Genomic DNA, 18,603 nt, shown 5'->3' with positions numbered 1-18,603 from the left:
CAGTGCGATTTCAACGGATTGTTATTTTTTGGTAAAATTAAATAATTGTGTTTTGTTCAATTTATATAACAGCATTCCAAACTTGTTAAGCATTTTCTAGTCCAAATATGGCATGATTCGACTATTTGTAGTCAATCACCAGAAGTCAATGATGATTTAATTGACCAATAAATACAAATTAGCTGAAATCGCACTGTGGATGTATTAGACTTCTGAATTGCTTTGGTGTCATGCAGTCGAGGCGTGATATTGATCAACCAATGGTGTGTTAGATACCAGCCATGGACGTTTGACACCCCCTCATTTCCATATGGGATAAAGAAATACAGGAATAAATATATAAATTAATAAAGTTAATGAAAATTTGAATAATTAGATAAAACATACATAATTAAAAACATACATTTGAGTCAGTATTTTAGCTTTTTTTATGTGTGGATGTATTTATTTATACTGAACAAATATATACACTCAACATGCAACAACTTCAAAGATTTTACTGAGTTACAGTTCATATAAAGAATTCAGTCAATTAAAATGAATTCATTTGGCACTAATGTATGGATTTCACAACTGGGAATACAGATATGCATCTGTTGGTCACAGATACCTTAATTCAGAAAAAAGGTAGGGGCATGGATCAGAAAACCCGTAGCTGGTGTGACCACCATTTGCCTCATGCAGCGTGACACCTCTCCATCACATAGTTGATCAGGCTGTTTATTGTGGCCTGTGGAATGTTGTCTACTCTTCAACGACTGTATGAAGTTGCTGGATATTTTTTTATTTAACCAGGCAAGTCAGTTAAGAACAAATTCTAATTTACAATGATGGCCTACCCCAGCCAAACCCTATTTACAATGATGACCTACCCTAGCCAAATGACACTGGGCCAATTGTGCGGCGCCCTATGGGACTCCCGATCACAGCTGGTTGTGATACAGCCCAGGATCAAACCAGGGTCTGTAGTAACGCCTCTTGCACTCCGATGCAATGCCTTAGACCGCTGCACCACTCGGGAGCCTGATATTGGTGGGAACTGGAACACGCTGTCGTACACGTCGATCCAGAGCATCCCAAACAGGCTCAGTGGGTGAAATGTCTAGTGAGTATGCAGGCCATGGAAGAACTGGGACATTTTCAACTTCCAGGAATTATGTACAGAATGGCAAAACAATGGGCCTCAGGATCTCGTCACCATATTTCTGTGCATTCAAATTGCCATCGATAAAATGCAATTGTGTTCGTTGTCCATAGCTTATGCCTGCCCACACCATAACCCCACCGCCAATATGGTTAATTCTGTTGACATCAGCAAACCACTCGTACATACAACGCCGTACACGTGGTCTGCGGTTGTGAGGCCAGTTGGACATACTGCTAAAATCTCTAAAACGACATTGGCGGCAGCTTATGGTAGAGAAATTAACATAAAATTATCTGGCAACAGCTCCGGTGGACATTCCTGCAGTCAGCATGCCAATTGCACACTCCCTCAAAACTTGTGGCTTTGTGTTGTGTGACAAAACTGCACATTTTAGAGTGGCCTTTTACTGTCCCCAGCACAAGGTGCACCTGTGTCATGCTGTTTAATCAACTTGTTCATATGCCACACCAGTCAGTTGGATGGATTATCTTGGCAAAAGAGAAATTCATCGATACGTATTCATCGATATGTATGCTATGATGCTGGTAAACTTGTCTCGCGCACCTACAGTGCTGGTCATAAAAAAAGCTAGCTAGCTCATGATGCAAACAATGTTCTTCCTCAAAAACATAGCAAAACGACAATCTGTTTCAGTAGCTATAGTTAGCTAGCTAACAATCTAGCTTGGTGTCGTCATCTAAAATAACCCTAATTTATAAGACCATTATTATTTGATCAATGGTGGTCGGACCCATCTATGTGAAGATAGCCACAATAAGGATTAGCCACACTTGTGGACTTTGTGGTTAGCCTTCAAATAAAAGTGTCATTGACAGTGATGCAAATTAATACAAATAGTAGAATTATGACATTGAATATATCATGCTAAATGAGGTTGAAATGTTATATAAAATCAACAAAAGACAATAATTTGTTAATTTGACAAAGATTGGTTTAAATCACACTGGATGTATTAGACTTTAGAATTGCATTAGGGGCATACTTATTTCACTGTAGAGCATTTTAATTTATAATATATATATATATATATATATATATATATATATATATATATATACTGCTCAAAAAAATAAAGGGAACACTTAAACAACACAATGTAACTCCAAGTCAATCACACTTCTGTGAAATCAAACTGTCCACTTAGGAAGCAACACTGATTGACAATAAATTTAACATGCTGTTGTGCAAATGGAATAGACAAAAGGTGGAAATTATAGGCAATTAGCAAGACACCCCCCAAAACAGGAGTGATTCTGCAGGTGGGGACCACAGACCACTTCTCAGTTCCTATGCTTCCTGGCTGATGTTTTGGTCACTTTTGAATGCTGGCGGTGCTCTCACTCTAGTGGTAGCATGAGACGGAGTCTACAACCCACACAAGTGGCTCAGGTAGTGCAGTTCATCCAGGATGGCACATCAATGCGAACTGTGGCAAAAAGGTTTGCTGTGTCTGTCAGCGTAGTATCCAGAGCATGCAGGCGCTACCAGGAGACAGGCCAGTACATCAGGAGACGTGGAAGAGGACGTAGGAGGGCAACAACCCAGCAGCAGGACCGCTACCTCCGCCTTTGTGCAAGGTGGAGCACTGCCTGAGCCCTGCAAAATGACCTCCAGCAGGACACAAATGTGCATGTGTCAGCATATGGTCTCACAAGGGGTCTGAGGATCTCATCTCGGTACCTAATGGCAGTCAGGCTACCTCTGGCGAGCACATGGAGGGCTGTGCGGCCCCACAAAGAAATGCCACCCCACACCATGACTGACCCATCGCCAAACCGGTCATGCTGGAGGATGTTGCAGGCAGCAGAACGTTCTCCACGGCGTCTCCAGACTCTGTCACGTCTGTCACATGTGTTCATGTGCTCAGTGTGAACCTGCTTTCATCTGTGAAGAGCACAGGGCGCCAGTGGCGAATTTGCCAATCTTGGTGTTCTCTGGCAAATGCCAAACGTCCTGCACGGTGTTGGGCTGTAAGCACAACCCCCATCTGTGGACGTCGGGCCCTCATACCACCCTCATGGAGTCTGTTTCTGACCGTTTGAGCAGACACATGCACATTTGTGGCCTGCTGGAGGTCATTTTGCAGGGCTCTGGCAGTGCACCTCCTTGCACAAAGGCGGAGGTAGCGGTCCTGCTGCTGGGTTGTTGCCCTCCTACGGCCTCCTCCACGTCTCCTGATGTACTGGCCTGTCTCCTGGTAGCGCCTGCATGCTCTGGACACTACGCTGACAGACACAGCAAACCTTTTTGCCACAGTTCACATTGATGTGCCATCCTGGATGAACTGCACTACCTGAGCCACTTGTGTGGGTTGTAGACTCCGTCTCATGCTACCACTAGAGTGAGAGCACCGCCAGCATTCAAAAGTGACCAAAACATCAGCCAGGAAGCATAGGAAGAGAAGTGGTCTGTGGTCACCACCTGCAGAATCACTCGTTTTCGGGGGTGTCTTGCTAATTGCCTATAATTTCCACCTTTTGTCTATTCCATTTGCACAACAGCATGTGAAATTTATTGTCAATCAGTGTTGCTTCCTAAGTGGACAGTTTGATTTCACAGAAGTGTGATTGACTTGGAGTTACATTGTGTTGTTTAAGTGTTCCCTTTATTTTTTTGAGCAGTGTATATAGCTGGCTAGCTATATATATATATATATATATATATATATATATATATATATATATATATATATATATATTTAACCAGGCAAGTCAGTTAAGAACAAATTCTTATTTACAATGACGGACTAGGAACAGTGGTTTAACTGCCTTGTTAAGGGGCAGAACGACAGTTGTTTTACCTTAGTAGCTCGGGGATTCTATCTAACAACCATTCGGTTACTGGCCCAACGCTGTAACCACTAGTCTTACCTATGGATTGTGGATCAATGACATGGGGTATCAGTCTACTCAGTGACACCCGGAGAACATTGGTGTCGTAGCTCTTATTGGGGGACTCAGAAATAACTGTGAATTGAGCCACATTTATTGTCAACCTATGTGTATTAAACACTATTCCAGAGGAATAACAATACCGCGTGGATGTTTTGGAGTCTGATAACTCTGAGGACGTTGGGAAAAAATATATTGGGTATTGGGTAGACTGATACCCCATTTCATTGATCCCCACTGCTTAGGTAAAGCTGTACAGTGCAATATGAATGTCAATACACACAATAGGCTGACTGGGGAGGTACTTTCACACAGTCACAGTCCCGCGATAAGAGCTACAACCCTAATATTTGTGTAAACTCTTCACAGTTGTGTTCTGTGGGTGTCACCGAGTAGACTGATAACCCATTTCATTGCTTCATATTCCAACCTTGTTTGACATTATCTAGTCTAAATATGGCACGATTCCACCAATTGTAACCTTCTGCATCACTTTCAAATACGTACTTATATTTTGAAGGCAAACAGCAAATTCCAATTTTGTGCCTAATCGGTATTGTGGCTAGCTTCATAACACATAACCCGATCAGCTCGAGCCCCATGAAGCTAGCTTGCTGTTTATAACGTTAGCTTTGGGCAACAGGGTTTAGTAGCTGGCTAGCTATTTATTTCCATGACCTGAAGTTCAATTTCAATAGGCTAACAACAAGTGGCTACCTAGCTAATACCAGAAGTTGCGGTCCAACACAACATTCTACAATTAAACGGTGTTATTTGACGTGTAAAATTAAAAGCTTATTTAACGTGTCAAATACTGTTATTTGACGCGTCAAACAGCGTTCCATAGTATACTTGCTGCCGTCAGTGGATACTGTAGTTCCCACACTGTCAGAGGACTACTATTCCCACTTAAAAGTTACCCTCCCCGGAAATATCGGTTCCTTAAAATTTCCGGTCTCCATTTATTCCCCGATTGTTTCTCAGAAGAAATATCAAGGTGAGTCTCCCCTATGAAAAATACGTAGAAATTAATTAAATATGATTATGTAACGCTCATATCAACATCTGGCGTGAAATAAAAACATACCGCGTATTCTTTGAAAACAGATGGGTACCTGCCAGTATATTAGCTCGCTCGTGGCTTGGAATACAAAGCCGATGGAGGCAGTTAAACGTTGTCGTTACTGTAGCTAGCTAGACATGGTTGCCAGCACGGATAACGTTAGTTAGCTAGATGAAACGTCATTAACTGGCAATGCACGCCATCGTCTACCTTGCTTGTTTTTCATCAACATACTTGATAGCTAGCCAGACAGTAAGCTAGCTAGTTTCAACTGATCAACAAATTGTGTAGTAAATATTGACTGAATGGAGCTAGCTACTGTCTTACTCAATTTAGCTAGCTAACGTTAGTAACACAAGTATTAGCCCTAGCTTAATACCAATGTCACATATCTAGCTTGCTAACGACTCCATTCATTGGCACAACATACGAGGCTAAATAAAGATGGTGGTTGATGCAGACTATGGTATCAATACCATCTCGCTTTGTAGTAGCTACACTGTTTTTGTTTACTTTAATTTTCTCAGATGCTTATCAATCTCCCTATAGAAGGGGTATTTATACTGTGAAGGAAAAAATGCATTGGAGGTAAACTACTGTCTGGGATTTAACATGACATATTTTTGCTCTGTCAGATAAGTTGGTTATATGAAAATTATGTGGGACGGACCCAGGAGAGGACCACAAGGGGGCCCACCCTTTCGGTAAGCAGATGGTGGCAATGGCAGTATGCAAATAAAACAACTATTTTGCAAGAGAAAGTTAATGTTTTACATTCTTATGGTGGTTACTTGATTTGAGAGCTACTTAATTTAAAAATGTTTGTAAATGTTTAGAGCCCAAAGTATGAATTCTGACTTTTTTGTTCCAGTGGGGACAATCGTGGAGAAATGTTTGGGGGCCGAGATGGCCCTATGCCTGATTTCAGGGGTAGAGACGGAATGAACATGGGTCCCAGGGGACCACAGGATCGTGGGCCTCCTATGGACATGAGGAGGATGGACTGTCCACCTGATATGAGGGACCGTGATATGGAACCACATGACATACGAGGGAGAGGAGAACCACCTAGGGATTTCCTGGGGAGACCTGGAGAAGAACCAGACTTCAGCCTCAGAAGGCAGTATGAAATGTCAATCAGGGACAAGCTGCTTAATGCAGCTGCTGGTGGTAGTTTCATGGGGCCTGGGCCAGGCATGGGAGGGAGAGGAATGGGAGGGAGAGATGTGAGGGGGAGAGGCATGGGAGGGAGAGGCATGCCTCCACGAGATCTACGAGAGCCAAATGACAGATTTATGGACATGAGAGACAGGGATATGTTCCGCAAGGATATGCCAGGCTTCAACAATCCAGACATGGATGGAAGGCGAGGAGGATTTCCCATGGAGCCTATGGGTAGAAATGAGGGGTTCAGAGACATGCGTGATAGGGACAGGCCCCCGATGGGCATGGATGACATTGATGGGTTTAATATGGACATGCCTCCACGAGACCGAGATCGAGACAGGGGAATGATGGACTTTGACAGGAGGGGTGCTCCTCCATTGAATCCAAGGAAAAGATTTGAGTCTGATACGGACTTCAGAAACCGCGTTGGACCTCCAGCTGAATTCAGAGGTAGGGATAGATCTCCCGTAAGATTTGCCGACAATGATTGTGCTCCAATGGATGTCAGGGGAAGGCCTAGCGGCCCTCCAGATCTTGGTGGCCCAAACAGACCCAAGTTTATGGGTACAGATCCAGAAGGCACCCTTAGAGACAGAGAATTCCCAGAAATGGAAGAGGTGTCGCTTGCAGAGGAGTGGAAGAACCGTAAGAAGAAGGATGACTCTCTTCCATCTCCCATGACCAGAGGTCTTCCTCCTTTCTCCAAAGAGATGCAGGGACAGCGATTCCCTCCAGTGTCCAGAGAAGGCAGTCTTCTTGGAGAGCCAGCAAACTTTAAAGAAAGGAACATGCCGTCTACAGAATTCCCTGGGAAAAAAGATGGGCCTCCTTTTGGCTTCCCTCGCCCCAACAGAGAAGCTCCAGGTTCCCAGAACTGGGATAAAAAGCCACCCACAGATATCCCTGGCATGGATCTGCCACCTTTTGGCCGTAGAAGTCTTCAGGACCCTGCCTTTCCACCCATGGGTCTTGGGCTCCTGCCAAACATGCCGAACAGAGAGAATGACGGCAAGCGCTGGCCCGAACATGGGGATACCAAGCAGAATCAAAATGCACCAAATCGAGTTGACAGGCCCCCATACCTCTTGGAGAAGGACAGACCCCCATACATCCTAGAGAAGACTCCACCAACTCCACTGGGCCATGGGCCAAACGATAAAACTCGTTTCAAAGGGCCGAAGGATCCATTGCTTGAACAAGGCCCAGAGAGGGTTAAGCTGGTTCCAGGGCCAGACTTCCAAGGCAAAGACCAGGACTACAGGGACAATGATTACAGAACAGGTCCAGGGATAGTCTTTGACTACAAACATGAGGAGCTCCCAGGACCTGACAAAGTTCTAAAAGAATCCAAAGCAGTCCCGGCTCCAAAATTCAGTGACTCTGGTTCCCAGGTTAGTAAAGCAAATATTTAGACTAAACCCATAGAAGATGTAAATGTTTTTTATGCATCTAAATACAAATTCCATACAAATGTTCTTGTACATCTGTTAGTTGTCCATTTTGTCATTCATATGAATTTCAATTGCTTTAACCTGTTATTTGGACTGTCAATTAAAGGATCAGGATTACCGGAGTGCATCGGTGAAGGACAAGGTTACTCATACAATTTGCATCACTGGAATTCCTAAGACAGCCACAATGGAGCAGGTAGGAATCAAAACACAGACATTTAGCTTTTGACTTGATATTTTTCTGATTTCACAAAATCATGTAGTTAGGTGAACGAAGTTTAGTTATATACGTATATGTGTGTGTGTGTTAAGGTTAGAGCCTAACAATATTTAATTATCTTTTAGATCCTTGGCGCCTTTGCAGTCCGTGATGGTGTCCCAATGCAGGGCATGAAAATCAAGAATGTTGTGCCAGGTGAGACAAAAGTCCCCGTGTGGACATGCTCAACTCGAACGATATCTCGAATCTCCTACGAATTGTTTCGCTATTTCGCTATTCGAATCATACGCTCATATTCTTTTCAAAGTGTCTTTGTTGTCTCCGATGTTCTCGGTCTTGATGCAATCGCTCATCAGTTCAACAGCCAAGTTTTCTAAGTATTTAGCCATTAGTGTTTTTCATTCCTGACAATGTAGGAACACTGTCCAAACATCCTGATTGCAGCAGTCTTTGACAGTGACTATCAGTCACTAAAGTTCTTATGACACGCAATCTCTTATGTTGTTCACACCTTATTTGTTTTCTTATACACCATTTTCAATTTTATTGAAACAAAAAACGAATTGATTACGATAGAATATGGGCAACAAGTTTATATTACAGACTATGTAAGTACTTCAGGTTCTTGGTGTTGCTTTTCTCGTCATTCAGCTTAGACTAAAGTTTTCTCAATGATTTGATTGTAGGACTGCATCAGCCATCTACGTTACATTTTGGATCCCTGAGAAGCTACAATACCAAGTTTCTGAGTGACAAAGTATTATGGCAGGTTTAAAATGCAGCAAGACAATCCATACTTTCTTTCATACAAAGTAGGCCTATGCCTTAGTAGCACTTAAATCATACACAGTACACATATGCCTTAGTAGCACTTAAATCATACACAGTACACATATGCCTGTGTATCCTTCGGCCTTCGGCCTATGCTTGCAGGAATTTACCTTAAGAGGGAAATTATAAGTAAGCTGTAGTTGGTGTACTTGGGAGTATGTTTACAGACAACATTTAATCCATAGTTGGATCTGGAAAAGATGTTGGTACTGGCTTTTAATTAAGGACAACTATGCCAACTCAAATATTAAAGATAAATGACTAGAATGCATTTTGTTCTGCAAAGGTATGGAGAGATTGGCATACATGTCAAAAAATGAAGAATTAGGACAATGTTCGATTTCCCCCAATGTATTCATCGAAATGCTACACCATCACCACAAAAATGCTGAATGTGATCTCCTTTCGTGAACTGCTGTCCTTACTGGCATTGACTAACGCAAATCCATCTGTATTTCAAATGCTGTCCCCAGGTTACAGCTACGATACGGCCTATGTGGAGTTTTTAAACCTCGAGGATGCAGTCCACTTCATGGAATCCAACCAGGTGGCCCATCCTCATCTCTCTACATCGGCTGTGCCTTCGGGCAGGAAGAAGGCTTGGGCTGGGGGCGGGCATTTTAGAAGGGGGAGAGGTGGGAGCAGGGTTGGTTATTGTTTGGGATCATTTATGGGAGTTACTCCCTACCTGTGGGTGTGTGAATTGACATCGTTGGCGTAGGTTCAAGGGGACTTCGTACAACAATAGCTTAATAATGAGGTCAAAGAGGAGGCGTGCTTCTGGTGATGCACTTGGCATTGAAAAGGAAAGAAAAAGAGAAACCACTTCGAACAACATTCTCCAGATTTGTTTGCCGTAATGTAATCCTCTTAAATCGGAATGAATTTAGAAATGAAAACAAAGAAAACCATCTCTGAGAAAAAAAATCACGTAGTCTAAAAACAATAAAAGAGGTAAATGTTTGGATACATGGAATAAGAAATAAGGTACGTTGTAACGTCTAAGCCCATAGGCATATTATCATAATGGGTCTTGTTCCTGGATTCTTGGTCCTCTGTCCATCCAAGTCTTAGTTGGATAGTTTTCTTTACAGTGATATCTGATCATTTTTAGATAGCAATTTCAGATCCTTCATGTTTTTTTGCGTCATTTTAACTTTGTTTTTATCAGGCTGGGAATAGTAGCTATTGGTGTTATGGGTATTACCTGCAGAATAATATACTAAGGATCCTAAGGTCTTTTCCAGATCAGACTACTCAGTTTAGATTTTATATTAGCTTTGAATCATTTACATATTCCAATATAAAGTTATTTTTGGAACTTGAAGCTCAATAGATTCTAAAAAATAATTGAGTGCTGCTTTGGGATGGGTTGTGCTTACACGAGTAAGGCAGCCATTTCTGAGCTAGCGTTCAAGTCCATACTAGGTTTGTTTTTTTCCCTTTCAACTTTACACAGACTTTAAACGTACACGAAGTTGCTATTCATTTTGGTGGGGGCCATTATCCTTTCAACGGTCCTTTGGTGGCAATATTGGAAAGTTGATCTGTTTACAGTTTTCTGTGACCCTTTTTCCTTTGACTTATTCCTTCTTGGCAATATCTTGCCATCACCTTTGGCTATCCACAAGGCCAACTTTACCTCAGTGTCTTGGGGGTAGTTACTACATACATTCTAGAATACTCTGTGACTGTTTGTGTCTTGAGGGTTTTACTCATTCCTTGATCTCAACAAGTGGACAATGTTCAATTTCATTCATCTTTCTCTACACATAGAGAGCTGTGCATCAACCATAGTAACGTTATTCCTTTGCATTGCTGAATGGATGGACTCCAGCTCTAAATGTGTCCTCCACATCAGATCCACTCTTGCCTGCTAAATACAAGTATACATCTTGATGCACATTCACTTGACAACAGAGGAATCTTTTCTCTTGACCACAGTTCTTGGCTCACTTTCTCCTTTTGTTGTGAGACCTTTCTATTGGTATAGAGCCATGTAAAGTATCAGCAGCCTGCAATGGTTGGTTTTTAGCCATGGTAGCACAGGTGAATGTCAGTGGTGCACGCCATGGGTATAGATTTAGGGTATATATAACTGATATTCTCCCAACCATATTGGCCTATTCTGGTTCCCATATTGAGGGAATTGTGATGCACTACAATCTTAAGCAACAGACCATCATCAAGGCCAGAGCCATATCTGGCTCTGCTCAAGGCTGGAAAGAAGCAGAACCAGTGACAGGTGTTACACGTTCCTTTGATGTGTCTTCTGTGTTAATTTACCCCATTGGGTAGCTGGTTGCTACAATGGTTATGATTTAGTTACCTAAGATATTGATTCTAGAAACATGCGCTTCCTCGCAATTGTTTCATGTAGTCAGCTGTATCTTTACTCATCAACGACTACATAAAAAGTTTAAAATACACTCGTCTTGGTTCCTGGGTCTGACAATCCTAACCCTGTTAACGATACCGAACTCAGCAAGTATGGGTTATTGTAGATATAACTGCCACTCACCATTTTAGTTAAACTGGAGATTTTGAGTCTACCAACCTACAGCTTGCATGTCAAATCATGCAGTCATGTCAGTCATGCCTTTATGCAGATTAGTGTCATACATTTACAGAGCACTGCCGACACAATGGTATATTGAATTTCATGTTGGATTAAGTACATATTTGAGTCCTATACTGTCAAAGAATATAGCTTTCTAGCTTTATCTAGTAAGACCACTAATATGAAATTCATAATCTCCCCAAAGTACTGTACATGAGAAAAGCTAGAATTTCCACCTCCTGGCAAACAGTAATGCTATAGCATGGAGGAAATACCTTGGAAGGTATTGGTCGATCTAAGTTACATATTCCTGTCAGAACCATAATGGTCGTCCCCTTTACCCTCGCCACTGAGGAGGACTAAACCTGCCACAGTGCATGATGGGAGTCTGTTATTCTCTTGGAACATTTAGAATTGTGAGTCACTTGGTTGGCAAGGAAGCAGATTTCTCAGTTTGAATCTAGCTCACTCTCTTCCTGTTTTTCAGGGATCCCTGAAGGTTGGCACTAAAACAGCTCTGATGCGATACGTCCAGCCGGACAGAAGTGGCAAGGAAGCTCTAGTAAGTGTTGGATATCACAGTTAGGGCCTTTTGTAGATGGAAGTGATTTATTCCCTTTACCTTTGTTCTTGTATTAAGCATGCTAGCAAGCATAGATCTTTTTCTTATTGGTAATGTCCACCCCAAGATTTGTATGCATGCTGGATTTGATTTGCCTGTGCTCCTTATGTTAAGCCATAGGTTGTTGAGACAACCACCACTAAATAACTGATGTGCCTTCTCTTGCTGCTTTAGGAACCAGGGCACAAGGCAGGCCCTCTGACCCAGGAACCCCTACTGGCAAGCCCAGGCCAGCTCCTGGTCAACAAGGCCAAGAATGAGCACCACAGCCAGGATGTCTCCCAAGCCAAGACCCCAGTTGACCCCCTGTCCCAGCAGGGCTCGTGGCAGCGCAGCTCTGACCTCACCCCAGAGGCCTGGCAGCAGCAGGTGGACCAGCAACTTAGACAGCAGGAGGCTGAGCAGCAGGCAGAGTCCTGGGCCAGCCGCAACCCCCCTCGCCAAGGCCCTGGCCCACATCAGATGGACCCCATCTTTAAGGAGAGCAAGAGTGAGTCAGCTGGGGCAATATTGCAATAGTTGGGAATTTAGAATTGGAATCATTGGGGAGTAGGGAATTTAAAATGGGAATCATTGGGGAATAGGGAATTTAGAATGGGAATCGTTAGGGAATTTAGAATTGGAATAGTTGGAGTAGGGAAGTTAGAATTGGAATTGTTAGGGAATTTAGAATTGGAATTGTTAGGGAATTTAGAATTGGAATCGTTGGGGAATTTAGAATTGGAATCGTTGGGGAATTTAGAATTGGAATAGTTGAGGAGTAGGGTATTTAGAATTGGAATATTTGGGGAATAGGGAATAGGGAACCCTAGTAAGGAGTTGGTGTGATTGCTTATTTAAAACATTTGTTTGTTTCTAAGGAAAGCTCAAGATCAGTGTGCTTGTTCCTCTGTTTTCTCACAGCCATGATCATAAAGAATGTGAAGCCCACCACTACAGTGGAGACCATTCTGAAATCCCTGGACCCCTTCGCCTACCTTGATGAGAGGAACGTTCGTCTGGTCAGAGGAAAACCCCCGGGAGCCAAATGCTTCTGCTTCGTAGACATGGACTCCCATGAGGTATCACATAGCTGCCATTACATGTCAGTTGGCCACTTTGTCATGGTTTATTGCACTCCCATGTGTATGAATGTCTGAGAGTTGTACCCTGCTTAATGGATGTTACATCTGTGGATGTCATGACGTGGCCTTCTTCCATCCTAGCAAGTGACCCGTCTGGTAGAGCTCCTCACCAAGCCCAGGCCTCTCTCTATCGACGGGGTCAGGGTTTACGCTGAGGTTGCTAAGCCACTGAAGAACCAAAAGTGAGTGACACTTATATCATGTAACCAAGCTTTTCAGTATAAGACCAGTGATGTTATTTTTTTACCACTGATGATTTGATGGTTTCTATTCCCCTGTTAGCTACAGAAAAGAGTTTGATAAATCCAACACTTCTCTCCTGGGGTACCCACCTGAGACCAGTATAACGGAGGTACGTTAGGTGTTTGGTATCATTTTTGGTTTTGTTGAGATAGTGTGTTGGTTAGAAAACGAATGTGTTGTTTTGTACCCTAATCACAGCAGCAACAGTACTATTCATCCCAACCTCACAACCAGCCACCAGGAGGCCCCCCACCTAACATGCAAGGTGAGACCTCTCTCATTAGTCAGTATCCCCATTCAAACACTATTCTACCTGACAATGTATGCCCTCCGGGATCTGTACATGAAGATACAACAAATATTGCGTTGGGCTGTGGCTGTTTGTCTTTCAGCTCAACATGCTTCAATCGTCAGGTCATGTTGAGTAGAAAATGAGCAGGAAGAAAATGATTTGTATTATTTTTACCTAGGCGATCATATGGGTGGACCGATGGGCTCAGACCCTCTCTCCAATTCATCTGTTTCGCACTTGAACTCCAGCATGACTTCGGTAAGACACCATCAGACTATTATAAAACCACTTTATCCAAAAGTAAAGAAACATTGACAGTTTAAGCAGAGGAAATGCTTGAGTGAGTGTGAAATGCTCTTCTAACCAATGCTTCCCTCTTCCACATCCTAGGGAGGTGGCTATGCTGAACCTCCACCAGTTGATCCCTACCACCAGGCTCTGGACCCCCAGGTCTCCTCTGCTGCAGCAGCAGGGGGGATGGCAGCAACAGGAGATCATGGCACTGATGGCTACAGCTATGGTAAGGCCAAACAGTAGGCCAAGTGCCCTTCTCAGACATCAGGGAATATGCAGCTTCAGAAGCTCTTGTGAATCTGTGGAAAGTATGTGAATAGACAGACAGGAAATGAATCATTGTCATCTTGTCATACTTTTTTAACAACTTTTTTTTTTGTCCAGCTACTGAAACTCCAGACATGACGAACTACCTGTATGATGCCACTTCTGGGTTCTACTATGATCCCCAGACTACCCTGTACTATGACCCTGCCTCTAGGGTAAGAGTTCTACACAGTAGCTCATATGTGATACATTATCTTCAAATTACCTTGGTGTGTCTGTGCTACTCTACATCCTTCATGTCCAACGTGTGTGTGTGTATGTGTGTGCAGTATTTCTACAATGCCCAGACCCAGGAGTACCTGTACTGGGATAGTGTGTCCAAGACGTACATCCCTGTTCCCGGAGGACACTCTACAGACACCCAGCTCCCCATTGCCCAGTCTGGTGTTGCCTTGGCACCAGACGTACAGGCCATTCTGGCTAATCCAGCAGCAGACGCTCCGCTGGACATGAAGAGACCAGAGCCAACCCCTCACTTCGACCCTCCCCAGCTCCTGAACCCCACTCCTGCCCCTAACCCTAACCCCAACCCTTCCCCTGAGAGGAGAGAGGAGGAGGACACTGCACCTCGCATGGACAAGAAAGACAACAAAGACAAACCAGGAGAGAAAGAAGAGAAACCCAGGAGCCTAGCCGCTTTCAAGGTTAACCCACAATATAGTCAAGTATATTGAAGCTATAGGAACAATACACCACCTTATAGATGGTTAACACGCATGTCTGTCTCAGATCATGAAGGATATGGAGCGCTGGGCTAAGATCCAGAACCGTCAGAAGGACAGCGTCCGTGTTCCGTCCCCTGTACTCAAGACCTCCGGTGGCGGGCTGGATGAAAGGAAGTCCTCCAAGGCAGCTGACGCAGCCTTCACCATCTTCGAGAGGAAGGTGGGTACCGGGAGCCTCTGTGACATGCATGCACTTTAATGGAATGGTGTGGAATTAAATCAGTTTTTTTTCACTGTCCCTCTTCTCTGTTTCCCCAAACAGGGTGGAGACGACCTCTTCAAGAAGCCTATGGCTCCTCCCAAGAAAGAGGGGAAGGGCTCAAAGGTAAGATTGATTGATTGATTGGTGAGGTCACTGTCAAAAGCCTACAATGTTCTGTTGTGTATGAGCAGGGGGAAAGAAGGGATGAATTCGATTCCAAACCATTATGTCTGTGGGGTGTCTTCCTCGGTGACGTTGTTTCTGAACTTCCTGCTCCCCACCCTTCCCAGCAGTCCATTGGCTCTCTGGGCCTGCTGGCGTCAGACTACGCAGCAACAGGCAGTGATGAGGAGGAGGAGGTGGTGCAGCATGAGGATCCTCAGGCCTCTAAGAGTCAGTCTCAGGAGAAGGAAGACAAGCTGACAGACTGGAAGAAGATGGCGTGCCTGCTGTGTAGGAGACAGTTCCCCAATAAGGACGGACTGGTGCGCCACCAGCAGCTCTCAGACCTCCACAAGCAAAACATGGAGATCCACATGAAGATCAAGAGATCAAAGAAAGAGCTGGAGGCTTTGGAGAACCAGGAGAAAGAGGTCAGTGGAGGCTAGATGTACACATTTGATAAGTAGTTGTAAAGCAGTTCAATAGTTGTGAAAAGCTTAATTTTAGTTGCCTTAATCTCTCTCTAACCTCCGATTCAGCTATGTTCAGGAAGTATTGTTGAAATGTTATATGAACGATGTATTGATGTCTGTAATCTGTTCCACAGCTGAGTGCCAGGGAGTCCAATGGCTCCCCTGAACAGAAGAGAAGGAAACATCAACACCAGAATAGCTGGGTCGGTGGCTCCAGGGACATGCATAAAGGCAGCGAGAGGCCGGGGTTAGGTTCTGAGCCTGTTGAGGTACTATAACGTCTTTCTTTTTCAGTCTGTTGTCAAGTTGGGTTTTTTGGTGATTTTAACCCCAGTTGTTTTGTTTTTTTCATTTAAAGCTTGGTGGTGATTTTAACCCCCGTTTTTCATTTAAAGCTTGGTGGTGATTTTAACCCCCGTTTTTCATTTAAAGCTTGGTGGTGATTTTAACCCCCGTTTTTCATTTAAAGCTTGGTGGTGATTTTAACCCCCGTTTTTCATTCAAAGCTTGGTGGTGATTTTAATCCCAGTAGTTTTTTTAATTTAACCTTTACGGGATTGGTGTCCACCCCGCGGGACGGTTAAGCTAACGTGCGCTAATGTGATTAGCATGATGTTGTAAGTAACTGGAAAATTTCCCAGGACAAAGACATGGCTTATATCGGCAGAAAGCTTAAATTCTTGTTAATCTAACTGCACTGTCCAATTTAACTATTACAGTGAAAAAAGACCATGCTATTGTTTGAGGAGAGTGCACAACAAACTTTTATCATGGCAACTGGTTTGATACCTCTAAAGTTAAATAATGTTCTTCAGTAATCTTGCTCTGATTTGTCATCCTGAGGGTCCCAGAGATAAAATGTAGCATCGTTTTGTTTGATAAAATCCATTTTTATATTCAAATGTAGGAGCTGGGTTCTACAGTTTGAACCCCTGCTGTGTCCCCCATCTAGATGTGTGAAGGTTAGTGTCTTTTCTGTAGGGAAGCTAATTATCCATCATTTATGACATTCCTGGGATTGTGTAATTTTTATTACCTTATCATTTTTGTATGTTCTCTATAGTTATGAACTTGAAAATGTATCAGTTGACCATTTGGGCAAACTTGATACAACATTTTGAACTGTAATGCAATGGTTCATTGGATCAGTCTAGAACTTTGCACATGCACTGCTAAATTGTGCCTAGACTCGTAAGTGATATAATGGCCTTTCTCTAGCATTTCAAAGTTGATGGGGAGTGCATGTTTTTTTCTTTTGTATTATCTTTTACCAGATCTAATGTTGTTCTCTTTCATTAATTTCACATTTCCACCAACTTCAAAGTGTTTTCTTTCAAATGGTATCAAGAATATGCATATCCTTGCTTCAGGTCCTGAGCTACAGGCAGTTAGATTTGGGTATGTCATTTTAGGCGAAAAGTGAGGGGGGAAAGGGTCCGACCATAACGAGGTTCTATTAAAGCTAGTTGGTGATTTTAACCCGCTTTTTTTATTTAAAGCTTGGTGGTGATTTTAACCCTTTGTGCTTCCTATCTTATCTCCCACAGAGGAAGAAAAAGGAGTCTGTTGTCTGGAATCATGCCACCTACAAACAAGCGGTGCGCAAGGCCATGTTCGCACGCTTCAAAGAACTGGACTGACTTTTCCTCCTTTTCAGTTTATTAAACATTTCGCTAAATTGAGTGAGTCACTGAAGGCTTGTACGGAATGACACATTACTCAAACGGTGCACACCGTTCTTCAACCGCCATTGAGCTATGTTTGCTTTTGGTGGGTGTGACCTGATCAATATTGGCGTGACCTTTTGAAATCGCTAAACTAATGCAGTGCACCATACACAATTGCCCTCTGTACCACCATACTCAACATTCTTCATAACAGCACCGTTTCCTTTAACTCAAACGTTGCACATCGTTCTGTTCTGCTGAACACACCCCACATCACCCAATCCCGACTGTGTCCCTGTGTTTGTATGTATGGGGAACATTGGTCGAATTAATGTGCCTGCCAAACCCTAGCGGATCTTTTGGACTGAGCCCACCTCTTACTGTATCTGTGGGCCCAACTCACTGTACTACCAGCAATGCAATCTGTCCGTAGCTGTAGCTGTTGAGACAATGGAGCTGTAGGGAGACCGTTAGGGCCTCCACATTTCTGCAGTGTTCTCTATGCTTGTTGGAGGGCCATTCACCCCCCCCCCCCCCCCCAGTCCTGACAGAGCCAGATGATCTGAGAGACTGGATTAATGTGAGCAAGATGGCAAGAGAGAGGGAGAAGAAGCAGTGGAGTTGGTGCTAAGTTGCTCTACAGACTCAACCCAAATAGCAAGCTGTCTTTGACCTCCTAATCAATCCTTTTAAGGGATGTAGCTTTTTGTTTTGCCATGTGTTGTGTGTGGCTGATGTGTAGTGTTATTGCAGCCAGATCTGGCGTTGTAGAGTACTTGTACGCCACCGGGCGGTTTCAGCTACACATGGGCATTTATTTTAACACAGCCTTTTACATGGACTTATTCCTTTCCTTGTTTGATTTATACTCTGTATTGTGTGCGCACCTTTTTTTAAGTAAAATATCAAATCTACTTGAATTTGAGTCTGTGGTTTATTTCTGTGAAATGTGTGATATTAGTTTGGAAGGGTGTGCAATAATAGACTGTATCTGTCAGACAAATGATGTTCGGTAACTCCATTGGGTGGCAGCAGTGTTCTTTTGAGATATGTACAGTCACTGAACCTGAACGTATTTGTCTTCCCATGTTACCCATTCAGATAATGCAATAAACTGGAAT

At 43.3% G+C, this 18,603-nt stretch overlaps 1 protein-coding gene across 3 annotated transcripts; it reads left to right on the top strand.

The window, feature by feature from the left end:
- The first annotated feature begins 4,961 nt into the window (after positions 1 to 4,961).
- LOC129851204 (RNA-binding protein 6) lies at positions 4,962 to 18,396 on the top strand. Of its 3 annotated transcripts, XM_055917585.1 has the most exons (22): positions 4,962 to 5,056; positions 5,758 to 5,826; positions 5,994 to 7,680; positions 7,847 to 7,936; positions 8,086 to 8,155; positions 9,265 to 9,338; positions 11,839 to 11,913; positions 12,148 to 12,463; positions 12,877 to 13,034; positions 13,179 to 13,279; positions 13,380 to 13,449; positions 13,539 to 13,605; positions 13,811 to 13,890; positions 14,023 to 14,152; positions 14,311 to 14,408; positions 14,523 to 14,897; positions 14,983 to 15,138; positions 15,241 to 15,303; positions 15,471 to 15,773; positions 15,950 to 16,084; positions 16,723 to 16,777; positions 17,363 to 17,451. In XM_055917585.1, exons 2-21 carry the CDS (start codon positions 5,771 to 5,773, stop codon positions 16,741 to 16,743), a joined length of 4,125 nt encoding a protein of 1,374 aa, XP_055773560.1. In that variant the 5' UTR covers positions 4,962 to 5,056; positions 5,758 to 5,770; the 3' UTR covers positions 16,744 to 16,777; positions 17,363 to 17,451. The 3 variants fall into 3 exon arrangements, with proteins under 3 accessions (XP_055773560.1, XP_055773559.1, XP_055773558.1); XM_055917584.1 differs by lacking the exon at positions 16,723 to 16,777 and having other exon boundaries at positions 15,474 to 15,773; positions 17,363 to 18,396; XM_055917583.1 differs by lacking the exon at positions 16,723 to 16,777 and having other exon boundaries at positions 17,363 to 18,396.
- The last annotated feature ends 207 nt before the right edge of the window (positions 18,397 to 18,603 follow it).

This window comes from Salvelinus fontinalis, chromosome 3 (genome assembly GCF_029448725.1).
Source record: "Salvelinus fontinalis isolate EN_2023a chromosome 3, ASM2944872v1, whole genome shotgun sequence".
Taxonomy (NCBI): domain Eukaryota; kingdom Metazoa; phylum Chordata; class Actinopteri; order Salmoniformes; family Salmonidae; genus Salvelinus; species Salvelinus fontinalis.
Note: the sequence above shows the minus strand (reverse complement) of the source record. Positions and strands in the feature narration are given on the sequence as shown.